General features: G+C 40.4%; 2 protein-coding genes across 2 annotated transcripts; both read left to right on the top strand.

Annotated features, from left to right (window-relative positions):
* Positions 1 to 12,090: 12,090 nt before the first annotated feature.
* On the top strand, positions 12,091 to 17,191 carry meiob (meiosis specific with OB-fold; the record flags this gene model as incomplete). The annotated part of the gene is made up of 13 exons (XM_083994945.1): positions 12,091 to 12,147; positions 12,379 to 12,436; positions 12,633 to 12,764; positions 13,200 to 13,272; positions 13,437 to 13,632; positions 14,622 to 14,722; positions 14,930 to 14,982; positions 15,170 to 15,265; positions 15,471 to 15,563; positions 16,295 to 16,439; positions 16,555 to 16,741; positions 16,916 to 17,002; positions 17,087 to 17,191. 13 exons carry the CDS (start codon positions 12,091 to 12,093, stop codon positions 17,189 to 17,191), a joined length of 1,383 nt encoding a protein of 460 aa, XP_083851071.1.
* A 570-nt stretch (positions 17,192 to 17,761) lies between these two features.
* On the top strand, positions 17,762 to 21,225 carry mlst8 (MTOR associated protein, LST8 homolog). The gene is made up of 9 exons (XM_083993821.1): positions 17,762 to 17,805; positions 18,126 to 18,302; positions 19,015 to 19,066; positions 19,171 to 19,333; positions 19,420 to 19,495; positions 19,610 to 19,762; positions 19,855 to 19,979; positions 20,202 to 20,365; positions 20,486 to 21,225. Exons 2-9 carry the CDS (start codon positions 18,174 to 18,176, stop codon positions 20,602 to 20,604), a joined length of 981 nt encoding a protein of 326 aa, XP_083849947.1. The 5' UTR covers positions 17,762 to 17,805; positions 18,126 to 18,173; the 3' UTR covers positions 20,605 to 21,225.
* The last annotated feature ends 4 nt before the right edge of the window (positions 21,226 to 21,229 follow it).

Genomic DNA, 21,229 nt, shown 5'->3' with positions numbered 1-21,229 from the left:
ATAAGTACTCCCTAAGGCACTTACACTATTTTTGTTGCCTTGGTTACAATAACACACAACATGATTAACTTTGTTGAATAGTCAAGAATAGTCAATAGTCATAAAATACCCATAGGAAAGCTGATTGTCCCTGTAGGAATTGACACCCATAGGAATTGAATGCATTCCTGTGTGATATAACAGCACTTTATGTCGCATAATAACAAAACGTTCAAATACTTTTTTGTTTCTTTCTTTCTCTTTTACAGGACTCTCTCTTTCATTTTGTCCAGTAGACTTAATTTAATGACATTATCAGCAAAGGAAGATGGTGAATTTGGTACTTATTTGAAAGTGGTTTAGCTAAGCTGCTACTGTCAGTGACTGCATAAATTAACAATTATTTTAAGTGTCTAATATTGTAATTTACTGCACACTTAAGTGTAAAATAATGAGTAATTATTTAAGTGTAAAAAGTGAAGTGGTAATGGAGAATTTAAGATATGCTAGATGTCAGAATAGAGCGCCTCCTTAAATACAAAACCATCACTTTTGGTATCATAGCAGCCTTTAGAAATCCATTCTGTTCAAAACCTAATCCATACATTCTATCCTGGCCACCATAACATGCTCCATATGCCATCAGGCTGAGACAGAGACACTTCACATGCCCAGAGATCAATAGGCAGCCGGGACAACCATAATCCCCCCACTCCCCCAACCCTCCCATGATGCACAGTCAATCTCACCTCCCTGATGTGAGAGGCTGACACTAACACACAGGTAATAGAGCACATTGTAACCAGCACATGAACAACGGCTGCAGGCATGATCAATAGGCAGCTAAAGGAACAGGTAATATGATATTGATGGAGCCACAATTACAAGGACGGGGAGCAGATGCATGCACTTTTATGTCCCTGCATGTGTGCGTGTGTGTGTGTGTCTGCAACCACCCATGCACGCATGTGTGCCTGAGTTAATATATCTTTTTATAACACAAATGTATCTTTGGCCAACTTGACATGTCTTTGCATTCCTAACAGCCACTCTCCAGGCCGCAGCTCGCCTGCGTTGATCAGTCTGACACACTGCAGTAGTCATGAAGGCCTAAAGGAAATCAATCACGCACACAACCATTTGGTTAATATCAGGACTGCACTGGTACTTATTCATGAATGAGTCCCCATTTACACATATATCAAGTGTTATTGAAATATAAACAAGCAGGGAAATTTCCCAGATGATGTTTTAAAGATGAATTAGCTTTCAAGTCATTAATATGAGAAAATAGCCCTTTTTATATGACAATCTATGACTATTCCTGTAATCTATGACCATGTCTGTAAATCTTCAGTATCATTCTATTAAACAGTGTGTAGTAGCACTTGAGTTAACCAGTGCTGCTGACAGAAAGGAGCAGTGAAACTCCTTCTAATTATTCCTACATTATAAGTATGTAAAATCTTAGGCCAGAATGAAATACCAGAGGTTCAACTCTGGTGGTCCCGAGTATAACGTCAATGACAGTGAAGGGGAAAACGACTTAGAGGTCAAAATAAATGTCCCAAAAAGCAAGTGGGAGAGAAAAAGCGGGTGAGCCGGTGTCTCCTAATCCAAATATAACAGACGCCTGTGCAGGTTCAATAAAACAGACCTGTTTTAAAGGCAGACAGAGACGATGTGCTGGCATGGAGGTCAGTATCAAGTGACCATAACACAGTCAGAGTGTGAAGGAGACAGTAGCAAAACAGATGAATTTAAGCTCCAAAATAACCTAAAGGCCAGACGGTCACCGGCCAAGCAAAAGTCTGCTGCCCCCGCCGACTTAATCATGAGCAGATCCTGATACAGTGTCATACAGGTCAAATTCACAGGATGAAATACAACTTAACAGACAGTGCACTTGTCCTGATGGAGCCATTAGGATTCCCCCTGTGCTGTAGGTCTGAACTAACCTGTCATCTCCTGCGGTGGCAGCTGATCTAAGGACAGACATGTCACAGCATACAGGGCTGAAGGTTATTGGCCCAGGTCTGCCCACCCAGGAAGCACCAGCACCCACTTTTCACTGCCAACTGCTCCGCCAGCGTCTTCATTTGCTTGGTCAGTCTCTTAATCAAGTGTGATTGACTTCTCACATTTACGTAAATAGACAGGAGGCAATGCGGCCTCCAGGACGGTGATTGCCTGGGTTAAACTCCGAGGTGGTCTCAGTGGGGGGGGTTGAGACCCACATGAAGGGTGAAACATCAGGGTGAAGCTTCCTGTGAGTCTAATGGGGTTTTTTGACATGACCCATATATAATGTCACTATCTCACTTTAATCAAAGTTTTCAAGCTATTGTACGATGGTTCAAGTAAAAACAAATCTAAATACCACCTTTGGTTACGTTTAGCCAGAATAAGTGCAGCATTTCATAAATCAGAATCAAATGTGGTAAACATGATATGGGAAATTACCAAATTAGGTAATATCAAAAATTTGTTAGAATTTGAATTTCTGTATACCACCAAGTAGATTTATACAACTAGTACTCACTGCATGGCTGTTGTAGAGCCAAACTAAGAAGTAATATTCAAATGACTGTATTATGTGATTTTACAAATAAGTGGCACAAGCACTCTCAATATTTCTTTATGCATAAACAGCCACCATCCTGTTATGAGACAGGAACACACTCCGAGGAAGGCAGAGCCAGAAACAGCTGTAGCCTCTGTTTGAAAGTAGACTAGAAAACTTGTGAGTGGTTGTCCTACTTACTTGTGACTTGAATTAATTCTTAAAGATTTGAACACGTTCTTTTTTTTTTCTGTCCCATTTTTGAGTGAAAGTGGATCGCTGCTATTGATTTAGTCAAGAAAATCGTGAGAGGAACTTTTTCTGCTCATCATATGTGGATTCATTGAACCCTCAGCAGCAGCAAGCAGAGTTATGCAAACTTTCAATCTACAATATCTATTTAGGATCCTTCCTGTTTAATAGAAAGTTATAAAAGGTGCTGTCTGACAATTTTGACCATCAGTTGCTTGCGTCTATTAATTCCCGTCCTGTTGTTGGCTTCACACTGTTCCCTCAGTAAATATTCAGCAGCATCGATGCACCAAGAAATACAGCAATGCACCAACAGAGTCCAGGAAGAAGAATGTAAAAGCAAACATGGAATAAGTTCTTCTCCTTTAAAATCACATTTTGCTATAGTAATCATAACATTTCTATGGTTCAAATGAGGGTACATCTATGACAAATAAGATCAGAAATTGCAAATATTCAAATAATCTTGTGACCCCCACAGTGAATTTTTTTTCCCAAATTAAACAGCACTTTTCTGAAACATTTAAAGAGATTCAACATGTGGATCCCATTGTTTTCTTCTTTCTTGCTCTTCCTTTAAGTCACTGACTTGATCAATCATTCGGCGAGTCACTCATTATATGGGTATAATTTCTCTTGTCTCCACTTTTGCATTCTTAAAGCTCTCCATCTTTCTGTCCTCTCACTCTCGGTGGGTTCTTCCCTGTTAAATCCCCACAGACTTGATGCATTCTCATTTATTCACTTATTTAGCTGAGCTTGACATATTCTTGCTTCCATTCTCATCAAGACTCAGCCTGACATCCTCTGTCAAAATGTTGTTGACGTCCCATTACCCAGCCTCTGCGTCGCCCACAGGCTCCCGCTCTATACATCTCTTTGTGTGCCCCCCTCTCCCCACCTCCTCTCTTCTGTACCACAGCATCGAAACCCAAGAGCCCGGCTGGTTATACTGCTGTGAAGTTTGGCTCTACCCAGTCACATTCCCTCCTCTCTTTCTCTCTCTGACATCCCTCCCAGTCTCTGCTGGTCTGGACTGGCTGCCGAGGCCCCGCTAATGCGCTTCAGAACATGATGGCCCTGGCTGGGATGGGGCCATAATTCGTTCCATTCCTTTTTATTAAACCCATAGCCACACTGTTATTAGTTCTTGGTGAGGAGAGCTGCTCTGTAAAAGCATGATGTCTTCCATATGTGATGTTACTACCATCCCATGGAGAGAGGACTGCATGGGAGAGACAGATGAGATGGAGCCTTTTCCCTCTAATGGCAGTTTGGTTTGAGGAGAGCCTAAGTGACATCCAATAGGGTTTAGAGGGGCATGGCTCGCTCTCACAGGCGTCTAATGCATCAGTGAAGCACTGCAATGCAGGATTCATTACAGTCATTTCTGCCATGCTATTGTAGAAGCCTTTCTTTGATGCATTTTCCTGAATCTGTCTTATAATTGTATTGTATACAATTTGTTCCTCAATATTAGCAAAACAGAAAGGCCTCTCAGCACCTCTATGATAACTCGCCTCTGCAGAATTTATTACAGCGTCTGATGGCCTGTCCCTGTTCACCTTTTTTTTTCAGAGGGTGAAATCTTTATACAGTATAGAGGAAATTTACAAGCAGCCATTGATCAAACTTGCAGTAAAATCAAAGAGTTTGATTAGAAGATCAATACCGCACCCGTGTCTGTATGCTAAATATGAAGCTACAGCCAGCAGCTGGTTAGCATAGCATAAATTTACTTTCACTTTCTCATTGAGAGTTAGCAGTGCAGATCAATACCACTCATGATGGTCCACTGAATATGAAACGACAACCAGGAGAGGGCTAGTCTTGGAGCAATGAAGAAACAGCGAGCTCAGCTCTGTTAATAAAATACAAAATAGCCGCTACAGCCTATTATTTGGTTAATCGGAACAAAAAACAAAGTGTGGATTATGTGGAACACCAGCAAGCAGACTGGACCCTCTAAACTTGACAAGTAAATGAAAAGAATATCCAAAAATGTCAAACTGTTCATTAGATACTTGATCCTTTTTTAGTCCATTGTCCTGTGGTGACTTCGCAGAGGGTCACTCGAGATCTAAGGGAATAATATACAAATCTGATACATCCAGGGTGATGTTTCTGCTAGATTAATGAGTTTCTGACCAAGAAAGCAGCAGAGAAACTTTCATGACTCTCTACAAAATCCAAAACAGCAGAGATCTCCTGTTAATGGGCCCAATAACCCCGAGATCATGAGAAATACCAGCAACAATGGCTCCGGTTGCCTCTGTTATTCTGCATATTAAATCTTTCAGTAAACACATCATAACTACAATAAGTATGAGGAGGGAAAGCGAAGGACGAGAAAAACAGAGGTACTTACAGCCACAGACACAACCAAGGAACATGAATAATGGATAACACTGAAATACAGATCTGATTAATTTTATATTATTACACTGAGTTTTTCTGTGCAGATTCCACTGTGTTTGTTCTTGAAAAGAATACAAATGATTCATGACCAAATCTGGTTTCTCTTTGGAAAGGCAAAGTTTTTCTATAAGTTCAATAATACATTCCAAACAGTTAGTATTTCACTAGACTTGATGTCACTGTTATTTAAACAGAGCATATTTAATTCACTAATGAAACTCTCGCTGATGTTGTATTCCATTATGAATAAGGGAAAAGCAGGGCCATACTTTACGCACACCAGCCGTCCCACATGCCGTAAAATCAGCACCTTAACAAAGCAACACTGAATTGATTTAACAATCAGCTCATAAATGCCATTATTGTCATATGGCGTGAAACTGTGTTCTGCTTTGTACCATTTTTTAGGGGCCGATGCTCTACAATATAATGATTTCATTGTTCAGAGGAACACATGCGGCAAAGAAATGAAAGCTTCTGTTTCATATATCACTCAGTAATAATTGAAGAAATGTGTTTCTCCCCTCATTTGAAGGAAAGAAAAAAAACCTTCAATTTCTGTTTCCTTGATTTTGAAAGAAAAAAAATTCACTCGGGGTGGAATCTGGAGAGAGATATTTTTGTCAGCGCTTGTCAGAGGGGGAACTACCTAACCAGAGAAAGTTGTGAAGATGTTTGTGATAGACTGGGACAGCAGGACCAACTTTGATGTAGCTGAAATACAGCTCTGGGCCGTTCCACGGTTAAGATGATGAATGGATGAAAACGTTTCTGGGTAACATTAAATTGACAGTGGCAGTAAATCAAGAGGGATTTTTGTCCTTGCGGATGAAAAGTTTTGAACTGAGAAATGGGCTCGTTAGTAAAAAGCATGTAGCCTATAGGTATATGCACATAGACACATTTACATACACAACATGGATGACAAAACACACACACACCACAAATCATAAAACGTGCACACAGAATGTCCCGCGCAGGATTCATAAGACAATAGTGCACTGTTGTCCATATACTCTCAAAACAGACATTAGGGCTATATATCTCTCAAAGTCAGCTATTGAAGTAATATATGGGCAGCAGATGAGTGTGTCTGTACAAAAGTATATGGAAAAAAACAAGATCCACAGATTTTAGCATGCTAAAAGCTCTGGGAACAGTGTGCTGGTTGGTTGCTCCACCACTTCGGTCCAGACTGAAATATTTCTACATCTACTGGATGGATTACCATGAAGTCTGGTGCATACATTCATCTTCCCATTGGAAGGAATTATAACCACTTTGGTATTCCCTTGACTTTTTATCTAGTGTCGTCATGAAGTTAACATTCAAAATTATCCACTTACTCAAGTTTATGATCAAATATTTTAAAAAATGATTGTCATGTGTTTAGTGCCATCTGGTGAATGTTAGCATGCTAACATGCTATGCCAAGATGATGGAGATGGTGCGTTTTACGTTAGCACATTTGTCAAATTTTCAGCCTGGCTGTGGCATAAATTGTACTGGAAATCTAAGAAACCACAAATTAATTATAGCTACAGTTTTGTTGGTTCATCGAGATAAACAGTGTGTCGTGTTAATTCTCCAGTCGGGTGCCATCAAACTATTTTGAAAGAATACAGCATAAAAGAGATGTTAACAAAAGATTGCTGGGCAGATTTCAAGATGATCACATGGAGAATATGTGATGTCTTTCTGTTTAATGTGGGTTTATTAATTTAAGGAAGGTTACAGTTTTCATCTTAAGTCTCATCAGTGGAGTGAAAGTCTTAGTGGTCAATGACGTTTAGTCATAGGCCCTATATCTGATGCCCATCGCCCCTTTTCACATTTACCTTATGGAAATTTCCCAATTTTTCTCTTTTTTCTGTAACGGGCATAGATAGATACATGTGCAGGGTGTATGTGGTCCTTGTGCAAAATATAGCATGTTCACCATACAATAGTCTGTCAAATAACCACTATAACTTCAATATTGTTTCCATCTAAACACAATTCTGTATTTAATTTAAACTTTTTGCTATTATCTGTGTATCTCAACCTCCATGACGGTACCACCACCAATAGTTGTAAATCCCTATAGCTGGGTGCTCCACATATTTGGGTTGAAGCCAAAACTGTGCAAACCAAACACCACGGAAATAGAAAACATGTTGGGTGTCTATAGCTGGTGGTACCTGTTTTGTGTAGATGGGAAGCCTGCGTAAAAGAAGCCAAACCACAGCTAAAATCAAAACAACATGCGTGTTGATGTTCAGTTACAGCTTGCAAATGTTGACTGGAAACACACTGTGAATGAAAAGACTTTATGTTTCAATTGTCCCCTTGTTTTCTTTTCGTTTTTTAACGTCATGTAATGTAATGTTTCTGGTGTAACAGGAGTTTCGTAGATTTGACCTGCAGAGAAAGAGAAGCCTTTAAATCAGCTAATAGCATATCAAACAGGCCCTCATTGCAAAAACATGACCATTGCCACAGTGTTCCTCCCATTACCTCAACATGGTGGCATAATGATGGGAGCTGACATCATGCATGCCACTGATTTCTCCCTCCGTGCTGCTTTTCAACAGCACGTTATTAACATCATTTAAGGTTTCCTCCGCAGCCGCGTGCCCTCGTCTCGCTGGACGTGGAGATGAAGAGACAGAGTGCATTGTTCCACCAGAACCCAGCTGGATGCAGTGGCTGTGAGCAGGGGCGCTGCTGCAGCTACAGTATATTCAGTCACACAGGTGGCAGGGAAATTACAGTGTACACATACTTGTAGTTTGGACGTCTTCCACTTCTGGGAGCCAATAAAGACTGCTCAGTCTGCTGCCAATGACTGCAAAAGCTATCCTTGGATGTAGATGCTTGGGCCATGCCAAGATATTGCTCACGTCCGTGCACTGCACTTACAGTACAATATGTTTTAATGATCGGATTCAATAAAATAATGATGATTGGTTCCATTAGATCCCGACAGAATATCTCTTTCAGGAGTTGGTGCACTGAAACAATTTATTTCATTCCTTACAATAGGCTTATTGTCTTTACATCTGTACCCACATAGGCTACATATGTGTGCACGTTTGCATGTGAACTTGAACCCATTTGGTTTGCCAAACTAAAGGCTAGAACTTGTCTGCCCACTTCCTGTGCGGCATACGGATATCGTGTAAACACCAGATCACAAATGGTCATTTAGGTCAAACCACAGGTCTGTGTAGCTCTGTTGTTGGACAAAAAACACACACACACACACACACACACACACACACACACACACACACACACACACACACACACACACACACACACACACAGGCAACTTCAGAGGAAGTGTGCAGCTGTCACATACTCTCAATTCATGCCGCTCTAAGAGGACTTGTGCTTGTTTTTGTGTTGTCTTTCTTTGTGCTGCCATGCCTCTGGGCAGTCACTGGTTGTCTTTACTTCCACCTCTGTTCTCATGTTTTATACAGAGTGACTAGTTTAACCACAAATCTCCTGTCTGTCTGGTGCCATCATTCACGGAGGTCCGGGAACAGCGATGGAAGAATATTTAGATCTTTTACCTTAGTAAAAGTCCCACATTGTAAAAAAAATACTTTGTACAAAATGTACTTAGAGTCTGGTCTACAGAATGGCTCCTCTCAGTGTTGATAATCTAATATCATATTATTGGATTATTATGTATTTTTACTGCGGATACTGGTGTATTTTAATGTTGGTTATGCTCTATTTATAGAGCTAGCTGCTTAGATATAAGATGTTATATATACATGTGCATCAGGGGTTCATATGTTCATATTCTGCAAAGTAATTAGATACCATACCTGTCAACTAATGAATAAAGTGCAATACTTTCCACATAAGTGTTCAGGCACAAGAGGTACAGCAGGTCAGGAGGTTCAAAACCCCGTTCCTCCAGTCCACCTGTCGAAGTGTGTGCAGTGCTGTGTGAAGGCACTTTGAGTGGATTTTAAGACTAGGAAAGTGCTATGTAAATGCAGAACATTTTAATAAACATGAATATTAATGGGATGGAAAAGAAAAAAAGTCATTTATTTCTATCCACCTTGCCAAAGTTTCTTTTCTTTCTTTCATCACAGATTTTACAAACTGTTGTTCACAGGCCGTGGACAGTGCTGCTGCAGATATGAAAACAACTGTGAAAAGTTTTTTGTGTCTCCAGTGGAAGCTGCACAAAATCTCACAAAGGACCTTAAGTGATGTCACTTGAGTCAGCATTACACGTAGATATAGGATTCAAGATGTAAGGTTGGAGAGAACTGAGGACCTCTGAGGCCTACTCCACATCTGTGCTTGAGACTGCTGACTTGGGGTTACATTAGCCACTAAAGGCATAACACACCAGTGATCATGTATTGGTCCATAAGAGCACTCTCCTTTTTCTCAATCAATATATTCTATGCTTTAATCTTTATTGAAACTGGAAGTCAAGATGGCAACTATACTTACACAGAAATGGGATGCTGGGTGTCTGATGTCTGGTCTTTCACACTACCTCTCTACATTAAGATATGTTTCTCATATTTCAACTAAAAGTTACATAATTGTAGCTTTAATTTAAGAACAATATGGCATAGGACTGATACTATTTCAGTTATTTTCCTTATTTTCTATAGAAATATTTTTTTCTGCATATTGAACAGTCCAGTGATCACTGTGGCTTTGTGACAATGAATATGGCAGCTATTGATGTAATACATAGCCCTACTCTATGCAGTCATGCATGCAGAGTGAACAGCACACACACACACATGCAGTGAGATGATAGATTAATAGTGGAGGAGTGGTCAGACCCTCCAGGGAGCCGACCTGAGGTAGAGAAGCCACCCAATCACAGCACTTCCCTGCAGTGACTCTGTTTCTGATGCTCTGCCCTGAACAAAGTCACGATGGCATCAGCAGCAACAGACAGGCAACCTTCACATTGCTCATCATAAAGACATCCAAATAGTTCAAATCACTTCAAAAGAACCCACTGGATATTGGATCAAAGTATGATTGATGACATATTAACAGAGACTATGAATTCATTATGAATAAATCATTGAACCAAAAGCAAGCTTCACTTGATTTATCTGATGGTGCTTTACAGTGCTGCTTTGATTAATGGACTCACAAACTGTAGTCTGAAGAACCTAATGAAATTAGAATTTGAAATTTTGTTTCATTTGAATAGCCAGCCACTGGTTTGAATAACAAATCGATTCCTCCGCATCGTTAAATGTTCAATGTATTTAATCATTCCAGTTTTACATTATACAACATTATAAATCCATCAATACATTGAAGAAACATACAACACCTGGTTGTCTGCTAAAAGGCCCTCTCACCATGTTGTGTTATTGCTTTACAAAATGCCTTTATGTCTGCTACTATATGATGTTTTTGTCAGAGATTAGGAACAGTAGAATCCCATCACCAGACTATTACAGCCTGAAAATCAACATTAGTCACAGGGAGGAGACATATCTGATCCAAAAGCCCGACCACGAGGATTAGTCACTGTGGTAAAGGAACAAGGCTGAAGCTGAATGAGGGTTTAATGTTTCACCTTTTGATTCCTGGTTAAGTGTATAAGACAGTATCACATGTCAAATTTAGCTTTGTGCTATCAAAACAAAACCAGGAAACTGTCAAATTCATCTCAGCGAAACCGTCTGAGAGCAAATCCCACGCTGTGTATGATGACTGGGATGGATTACCAAGGCCATATCAAAGTCTGAGATGCAGGGATACTTTTCACAGCAGAGACTTTTAAAGATATGACTCATAGTGTACACATGCATGTGTGTGTGTGTGTGTGTGTGTGTGTGTGTGTGTGCGTGTGTGTCCAGTCAGTCAAGTTTGCTCAGCTGGGGTGTGTGTGTTGAAACTGTAAATTTCATCCAAGTAAAATCACATTAAACTCTTCTTTGTTGTGAGTGGAGCCAGATCTCTGTTACATGTCGTAAAATATGTTATGAAATGTTTTCACTTTTTTAAAACCCAAATATTTTTGAGCAATGGAGGAATCAATGGTGTGAGTGTTTAAACTGAACCTGGGTGACTGAACCTGAGTATTATTTATTAGTTTTTATCTGATGACCTTTTTCAGGATTTGTGATTGCGAGTGTGAATTTGTTCAACTAATCTTTTCTAAAAGGGTAGGCTATATCACCAATACAACAAATTATATTATCCTTATGATAAACCCAAAAGGGATGGTAGCACACACTAAGACATATTTGCTTTCATGTGATTCTTCTTACTCCCTGACAAAAATCAGCTCGCAACGTATAGGCTACAGCAAAAATAATAAGGTGGGTGCTTTATTTTACTGTTGGTTACCGTCTATGTTGGTTACAGGCAGTTGTTTGTTTGTTAGAAGTTTTTCCATTTTTTTCGGGGTGCACGTGAATGCAGCACGAGTCTTGCAGATGTCGTCATAGTTGCCTAAATGATATTTGCCGCGAAAAAACGTTTTAACCCTATGCTAACACAGGAAAACGTACCTAGGTAAAAACATTAAATAGGAAACTAATACCTGAAATTACGCTGTTTTAATCAGACTAGACGTGAAAGGAGAAGTTAAAAGAAAAAAAAGATGCGAAAAGTTAAATGACCGGTAGGCTTGTTACACTGTTAGCTAATATTAGCTATTTTATCAACAACTAGTAAGTTAGCTTGTTTGTTTTGGTTTTAAGCTAATGTCTCGGGTATAATGTGGTGTTAGAAGACGGGAAATATTATATTTTTATTATATGTCTGTTGGACTGACAGGTAAATGTTATGTCACATTGTTTTTACCTAGTTTTATTTCATTTTGCAGAGTATGTTAATGTGATAAAACTGAGCAGGCCTGTGTGTGTGAAAATATCAAAATGGCTGCTCAGACAATTATTGCCATCTCTGAGCTGCATCCCAACTTCTCTCATCCGGTGAGTTAATTTTCAGCCAGTTACGGCAAATGTAACACCAATTTAACATCTCTCTGTTGTAGCAACAGCCCTTAACAAAAACAAGTCTCTAAGAAATTGTTGGTTCAATTGTAACTGTTTGTTGTTTGAACTGTTTTGTCTGACTTTGTTGTGTTTAAGTTGTGTTGAACTGGTAAAATAAACAAGTCAAGTCCACACCCTGTAATTACTCCTCTGTTTTGTTTTGCACAGAAAGTGGCAGGCATCATCATTGGGAAAACTGATGTAAAAAGCTTCCCTGACAGAAAAAGTTGGTATCTTCTTAATAATAGTGCACTGTTAGTTTCTAAAGACACATTAATCTACCAGCAGCACTACTCTTACTGTAGGTGTGCTGTACAGCAGCCCCCTCTACTGGATAGAGGAATAACTATCCCTTTTCTTTGTGTCACCTCTTCCCTTTGGTGAACTGCAGCACTAACTGAACCTGTATGACTGCTTTTCAGATTTTGGCTCAGACAGATTCACTTTTAGCTTCACCATCAGGGACTCACACGACTTCTTCATTAATGTGACGGCCTGGGGAACCGACAGCTACATCAATGAGCTCTCCGGCAGCCTCAGCGTTGGAGACTGTGGTGAGGAAGTTACTGTTGGTCTTGAAAATCTTTGAAAAGTGAAATACATCAGAGGTGTTCACTTCAGTGATTTTCTTTAATCTATATAGTTTCCAGATTCATCAATATAGTAAAATGAATCTTTGGTCGTCCAGCCATAACCAGTCCGCCTGCTAATTTTGTGTGCCTAATTAATTATTAAAGTCCTAGTTCTTGATTGTTACACTACAATGCTATATGTTCAATTTTTGTGTAACATCTGCATTTTAAAAATGCAAAAAGTGATATTCTGTGAGGTATAAGTTGCTGAATGAAAATGTACTACACATGAAGATATTTTCATGAAGTTGAACACTTACCCATAGAAATTTAGTTCTCCTCGTGATTATAAGATAAGAACATGAACACAGTGAAATGTCTGTGTACAAAATTGTTTATATTTATTATGTTTTCCAGTCGCCATTGAAAATCCATTGGTCACCAACAAAGACCCAGAGAAAGGGGAGAGATTCTGTCCTACAACACCAAGGTAACTAACACATAACTCTTCACTAAGGTCTTCCTGTGGTGCTCTTAGGAGGCTAGCAGATAATAACGACACAATGCTGTAATGATGTGTAAAATATTATGTATTAGTGTGTAATGTCTAATGACAGTGTCAAAATGTTGAGAGGCCATTATCTGCTGTCTCAGCCACTACAGGCTGCTGGTGACAGAGGCTCATTCCCAGGTGTTGCTGTGCGCTGACACGGGCACCATCGACAGGTTGCTGCCACTGATCCACCAGCCAGTGAAGGACCCGGCAGATTTCTACTCTCTGGGTGACATAGAGGCCAATGGCCAGCAGCTGGACGGCACAGTGATAAATATACTGGCTGCAGTGAAATCGGTAGAGCTCAGTAAAACCACAGTCTTTCACTGTTGAATAGGGACATTTACAGCCACTCAAACACCAGTTAATAAGTTACCTTTTACATATTTTTTTCATTAAATTGTTAGGGTTAGTTAGTATGTCCACATTTCCATCAACCTGCCTCTGGAACTTCCACAAAGTGGGAACTAGACTGATAGAAATGATTAGAAATCAATACACTGTCTATACACACTATACACTGTTTAAGAGTAGATGTTTCCTTTAAGACCATGTGAGCTGAGGCCATCAGTCTGTACAGTATCCTGCAGAGAAGGTCACAGTGTCCACTCAAAATAAGTGTTTGTTGTCGAATCAATCACAGTTCAAACCGCTCGTGAAATCTGCTGGGATGTTATTAATTTTGGAGAGTTGTCTTCAAGGGGATAATGCGGATTATTTATATTCTACCTATTAAATTCAAATGCTGTTGTAAAATTTTACTAACGATTCACCCTACGGGAATAAAGCAGAATGTATTTTTCCAACTTTTCCCACACACTGATTGCATTAGATTGTGGTTTTACAGCTGTCTTTTTCTCCGGCTCAACTACGGTGGAAAATAGGCTGTTAAAGTTTCCGGAGCTGAAAAACAATATTAACAAGGCGGGAAGAGTTGTTAAACAGTGATCCGATGTAACCTCATGAAAGTCGGTCATGGAAAAGTCAGAACCTGTCGCCGAGGCCGTGGTGGGAAGCCGATTTTCGAGAATAGTCGCAGACATTAAGCGAATATTAAGAAAAAATCAACAGGTCGAAGTCTTCAAAAGTTAAATTCATATCTAGATCTAATAGAAGTCATTGTGTCGGTGTTGACCGTGTGGTTATCCGTGAAGTTTATCAACTTGAAGGCCCTGCAGATGAGTTTCTGACAAGGCCAGCGCTTACTATAATATCACTGCATGATTTTGACATGAAGGCAAGATAACATGATAGGAACTTGAGATGATTCTGTTTACTTTTTTCAGATCGGAGAGCCAAAGCAGTTCACCACTTCAGACGGTCGCAAAGGGCAGAGACTGGAAGTGAAGCTCTTTGATGACTCTGTCTCTTCCTTTCCCCTCGTCTGGTACGTCATGGCCATTTAGTCATTTGGAAAATGAATAAATATTTATTACTTGAATTGCTTTTCTGCCATGTTCCATCTTATTGGTCCCTTTGTATCTTTAAGTCGCCATAAATTTACCCTGGTGACGCGAAGCTGCAGATTAACCCGCCGAACTGCATGTGTGTTTGATTTTCACTCTGCTCTCCCTGACCTCTGCTTCACTCACAGCTGGGACAGAGAAGTTATTCAGCTTGTGCAAACTTGGATACCTAAGGAGACGGGTAGGTCGACGGCTGCTGCTCATTCTCAGCCACAAAAGGAATCTTTATTTAACTGTTATTCCAGCCTGTCATGTCCCATTAACATGTGGTGCTGAAGAGAGACATGAAAGTGGATATCTGAGATGTTATTGTGTGTTTGTGTTTCAGATAACTTACTGTTGTTTTAACTTTTACTCTTCATTCAAAGTCCTCTTCATAGCCGAAGCGAAAATTAGCTTTGACAGCTTTCGCAGTGGCATGGCAGCAACCGTTAACTCGAAAACCATTATCACTGTCAACCCTGGTAAGATGTTACGGCTTATTACGTTTACGTTAATTGTGCATTTACACAAAAAGAAAACTGATGCACTGTTTTGGGAAACAAAACCAACCAACCTTGATGCGCAGTGAATGGAAAAAAAAAAGAAAAAAACCTTCATCATCCTGCAGCTGTGTAGAATATTTAAAGCGAGGATTACATGTCAAAGTCAATCATAATTTGCTCTCAGACACCAGGGAGGCCAGCCTGCTGTTCAGCTATGCTAAACAAGTCTCCGAGTCTGGAGCCCTGGATCTAGATGAGAAGCCAGAGGATGTTCCTGGTGGGTTACAGTGAAGAATTCCCCTCATTCTGATGCTGTCTGTTATAATGAGTCTCTCTGGACCATGATGTAAAATGCTCTTTGTATTTCAGCTCTCTGCTTTCATTTCTCACACTCTTACTTTTCTGTCTCTTCTTGTAAGCTTATCTATAGGTGCTAAAAACTTAAATAAGAGGTGCAATATGCAAGCCAAAAACTCTAAGAAGTGATGTAAAATGTAGAAGTCAGCACTCAGCAAACCAAGAAAGAACAAGTCTTGTGATATTCCATGTTTTTCTCACAGCCATCAAATCCAACAAAAAGACCAAAACTAACAATGAATTGACCCTATAACAAGTACTGCCTGTGTGGCCTGTGTAGTTTTAAAGGGGGGTTGTGCAATTTAATGTCTTCACTCCCCTGATGTTTCAAGTCATTACAGAGCCTTTCATATAAATGAAACTCTGTATTTGTGAGCCATTTTTTAAAGATTTACATCCTCAGCAGGACCAAGAACTGAGTCAGTGAGTGCTAGGGTGGAATAACGCATTCTTGGGTTTGATCTACTTGGCTTTCGTTGACAACTAAAAAGATATATAGCATAACACCTCACGGTCATTTCTTTTTTCTTGATGTAATCCAATAAATTGTCAGTGGAGTGAAAAGTGCAGCCTGTGTCGCTGGCTGTTTTCCACTGTGTCAGAGGCTGCAGACAATGTGCAGATAATGCGGTGCTGCTTGTGTCTCTGCAGTCGACTCCATCAACGATGTGTACACAGTGAGCCAGCTGAAGCAGAAGGCCCGGGAGAACCCCGAGGCTTTCTTTGGCATCACTTACAGCTTCATTTCCAAGCTCGACCTCGATTCCTCTGTCTCAAAAGTCGTCAGGACGCACTGGTGAGTTCACACAAGTGGATGAATAGAAAGGATGCATTGTTAAAATAATGATCTGTGTGCTGCTCCAGTCATTAAACAAGCTTTTATTCTGTTTTTGTTCCTTCCTCTGTCTCAGCTCCAGATGTAAGTTACAGGTGAGCGAGGACACACAGAGCTGTGACAACCAGCTGTGTCCAGGCAGAGGTCAGGCCCTGTCGGCCACAACGGGCTTCTCCCTGCTGGTGGACGTCACCGACCACACGGGCACCCTGCACGCCTGCACCCTCAGGAGTCCAGTGGCAGAGAAGACACTCGGCTGCTCAGTCAGTACCACTTTACAGATAGATGATGATTCAGCTTCAATAATAAATGTAGTAGCCCCTAGGTTCAGTGATTGAGAACATAAGAATAGAGAGACATATAAAAAATGTATTTAGTTTTACAACATTAAATGTGCTGCACAGAGATAAACAGCATTGCATTCTCATCTGTTGCAGACGGACGAGTTCACCGGTTTGACCGATGATGAGCGAACTGCAATGAAGTGGAAATTTCTCTTGGAAAGATGCAAAATATATGTGAAGGTACCGAAGCCTCGGATTCTATGCTTTGTCGGAAAGCTATAAAAACAAAAAAACGTGTTTAAAAATGACTGCAATCTGTTGCAGATCCTCCCGTCTGCTAAGATGAAGAGTGGGATCAGAGGGATGGTCGTGGACTGTTCGCTGGCCGACCCAGGGGAGGTGAAACAGCACATGTCTGCTCTGTTGTAGTGCTGTGAACAGCACGCACACCGGCCAAGCAGGAAAAACACATGTTGCAGTCATAGTTCTCAGATTTGGCTGCTGTTTGGTGCTTTAATGATAAATATGTCAACAAGGGAAATGTACACATTTGTATTTTGTGACAGATGTCTGCATTATTTATTTATTTATTTAGCTTATTTATTTAAATATCTATATATTTAAGAATGTGCTGTGGGTTTGATTATTATATAACTTATACATTTAAAATAGTCAGTAGTTGTAATTGTCAATATTTAACATGTCAAATATAGAGAGCAATTGTTACTGTTCCATATAGTTAAATTGAAGAGTTAAAAAGAAGATAGTAGTAAGACTTTATTTCTACATTTTTGTAATTAAAGTATACTCTCACCAAGGATAAGGACTTTAGCCATGTTGGTGTTATGTTTGTGCCAATAAACTGGATTTGAATGAACAATTATTCATTTTGGTCCATTTTTTCGTCTTGATAAAATAAGTTGGGTCAGTAGATGGCAGCACTGCACTGATAAATAACACGGAACTTTTAAAACGTCGTCGTATGATGCTGAGGGACATATTTCAGGGACGGACAGACTTGACATCAACACAAACAACTAAAGGTAACCATAACTTGTTAGACCGTATTTCTTCTGCAGGGAGTTGGAGAGCGTCATAGATGACGTCCAGCACTGAAATAATGTCACATTCACGACGTGTTAGCGTCAAGTAGAGACGGTTTTATGTGTTTGAGTTGCACAGCTCTCAAAGAAAGCTAAGCTACATTGCTAACATTAGCCTGCACGGTCTGGGCTAAATGTTTTATTTCTGTAGCATAACAGTAACTAAAGCACCTTGCTGTTGTACTGTTCTGCTGTTGACATGCACCCACAGTACGTAAACTACAGCAGCTAACTGAGATGTGCCTTATATTTCTGCACAGCTCCTCCATTGTCGCGTCGCTCCCAGCGGTGACCAGCAGCAGTCGAGCATGAATGTGAACCAGGGGACGGTGGGCAGCGACCCGGTCATTCTGGCCACGGCCGGATACGACCACACTGTCCGTTTCTGGCAGGCCCACAGCGGGATCTGCACCAGGACGGTCCAGCACCAGGACTCTGTATCCTTTATTCCTACTGACATGCTGTGACACCTTTACCCTTCAATAGTCTCACGAGTCTCGTTAGATGCCACAAACGGGGATAAGTGTCTCCAAGCATGTAAAACCTGGGGTACTGCAGACAACTACCGTAACTAATACACCTGTGTTTATTCATTGACCCATATCTAGCAGCTCCAGGATTTGTATGAACATAATATAATCACGCACACAGTTATATTCACTTATACATGCCACTTGTCAGTACGGTGACCATTCTGAATGCACTTTCTGCTATTTTATTCCTCTTCTTAAGTTAGTTATATGTTTTAATGTGTTTTTTATGTTATGTTTGTATGCTCTTATATGTCAACAACCTGCTGGATACAATACTTTCCCTTTGGGGATAAATAAAGTATGTTTGAAATTTCTTTATTTGGATAAACCCCTTGAGATGAGTCATCTATCTATCTATCTATCTATCTATCTATCTATCTATCTATCTATCTATCTATCTATCTATCTATCTATCTATCTATCTATCTATCTATCTATCTATCTATCTAATCTAGTGAAGAAAATCCCACACACTTATTCCTCACTTGCAAATTATTTTTATTCTTTATGCCAACGTTTCGGTTAGAAACCTTCCTCAGGGCATCAGCCATAATATTTCAGTAAAATGTTATAGACAAAAGAGTAAACAAACCTCTTCCTTAATGTTTGCTTCCAGCAAGTAAATTCACTTGAGGTCACGCCTGACAGGAGTATGATTGCAGCTGCAGGTTGGTTAAGAACTTTCTCAATCCTCTGCACGCTTGTTCTGCAATATTGCACAGGTCTCTGTGTAAATTTCACAATAACTATTTTTCTGATATCCACTTTTTAGGTTATCAGCACATCCGCATGTACGACCTGAACTCCAACAACCCAAACCCAGTCATCAACTATGACGGAGTCAGCAAGAACATCACATCTGTGGGCTTCCATGAGGATGGGCGCTGGATGTACACAGGAGGAGAGGACTGCATGGCTCGCATTTGGGACCTGAGGTACAGCAGTGCGAGGTCATTAAGTAACCTGTGTCGTAGTATCTTCATATCAGCAGTCTAAATATTTGTCCCTGCTCATGTTATAGGTCAAGAAACCTCCAGTGTCAAAGGATTTTCCAGGTCAATGCTCCAATCAACTGTGTGTGCCTGCATCCTAACCAGGTTGGTAACACGAGACCAGTCATTTACTTGTTATTTAGGCGGTTTAAGTTATGCCTGTTAAGCGTGTGCTGGTTGCCTGTAAATGTCAGTAAAATGTCAGTGTTGTTTTTTCAGGCAGAGCTGATAGTTGGAGACCAGAGTGGAGTGATTCATATCTGGGATCTGAAGACTGACCACAATGAGCAGCTGATTCCTGAGCCAGAGGTCTCAATCAACTCGGTGCACATTGATCCAGATGCGAGTTACATGGCGGCAGTCAACAGCTCGGTCAGTACCCAAAACACTCTGGAAAGGCTGATACTGTGGAGCGTTAAGTTGAACTCTGCAGCTAAAACAGCCTCCTTTGTCCTCTTTGACAGGGAAACTGTTATGTGTGGAACCTTGCTGGAGGCATCGGAGATGAAGTGACTCAGCTCATTCCCAAAACCAAGATCCCCGCACACAACCGCTACTCTCTGCGCTGCAAGTTCAGCCCCGATTCAACGTGAGTTCCCCTTCTCTACCAAACCTCATATGCCTGAACTAACCAGTAACAATTTAAATCTTTTTTTTTTTTTTGCAATATTAAGTAAGTTTGCATTTTTCGATAGTTTAACACCTGTCTTGCACTGAAATAAAATAATAAAAAGCTAGTTTTCTTGCTTTAATGCTGATATTATGTTATGGTAACATTATTATTGGTATTTTGTTTTTGTGTCATGTGCAGACTACTGGCCACATGCTCAGCAGATCAGACCTGCAAGATCTGGAGAACGACCAACTTCTCACTTATGACTGAACTTAGCATCAAGAGTAACAATCCTGGAGAGACGTCCAGGGGCTGGATGTGGGACTGTGCCTTCTCCGGAGACTCCCAGTATATCGTAACTGGTCAGTACATGAGTCCTGATGGGAGGGTTATTACGACAGTGTGCCCCATCACTACACCACCATCAAACCCATCCGTAGTAGCTGCTTCCAATCTTTAAGGTTGTGTTTTTCTCTTGACAGCGTCCTCTGACAACCTGGCTCGTCTGTGGTGCGTGGAAACCGGGGAGATCAAGAGGGAATACAGCGGCCACCAGAAGGCCGTGGTGTGTCTGGCCTTCAATGACAGCGTCCTGGGCTGAGGAAGAGGGGGAAGGAGATGAAGCAACAGGAGGAGGCATAAGGACTCTTAAGATGATGTGACTCACTTTTCGGATGGTTCATGTCCGTCTGCGTCAGTGGGACTTTGTAAAAGTTCTCCCTGAAATTATAATCTCCAGAAAGCTGAGGCTTGTGTTTGAACATAATGATGGTTCTTCAACAGGATGCCTGTAAGTATGCAATTATATAGATTGGTATAGGTCCAAATGAAAATACATGGTAGTGTTTAACCAAGGCCCTTACACAGGTTTAACTTTATCACTCTGTGCACAAACAAGACCAATTCCAAGTCTGTGTTTTTATATTACACCATATTTATTTTGTCAGAAGGACCATTATTCACCGTAACTGTGAGCTTGGACAGGCCGTGGAACTGATGAATCTCTCATGTGTGATTTATGTATAATTCATTTGATACTCTTCATTCAAAGTTAAGTGTACGGTTTTTGATGATCCCATGCGGATTGGAGAGTAAATGAATTGAATTCCACGTTCTTGAGGTTTTTTTCCCCCACTCTAACGGAGACAAAAAGTACCTGACAGTCTTTTATTGGACAGATCAAAAACACTCACATTGCAACAGGAATGGTTACACATAATTACACT

The sequence above is a fragment of the Trachurus trachurus genome (genome assembly GCF_905171665.1).
Source record: "Trachurus trachurus genome assembly, chromosome: 19".
NCBI classification, from domain to species: Eukaryota; Metazoa; Chordata; class Actinopteri; order Carangiformes; family Carangidae; genus Trachurus; species Trachurus trachurus.
Note: the sequence above shows the minus strand (reverse complement) of the source record. Positions and strands in the feature narration are given on the sequence as shown.

What these genes read in the sequence shown, in the direction of transcription:
- mlst8 (XM_083993821.1), top strand. Translation starts at nt 18,174, where the DNA reads ATGAATGTGAACCAGGGGACGGTGGGCAGCGACCCGGTCATTCTGGCC. An exon ending in CGGTCCAGCACCAGGACTCT is followed by an intron (nt 18,303 to 19,014) that starts GTATCCTTTATT and finishes GTTTGCTTCCAG; the next exon opens with CAAGTAAATTCACTTGAGGT. An exon ending in AAGTTCAGCCCCGATTCAAC is followed by an intron (nt 19,980 to 20,201) that starts GTGAGTTCCCCT and finishes TGTCATGTGCAG; the next exon opens with ACTACTGGCCACATGCTCAG.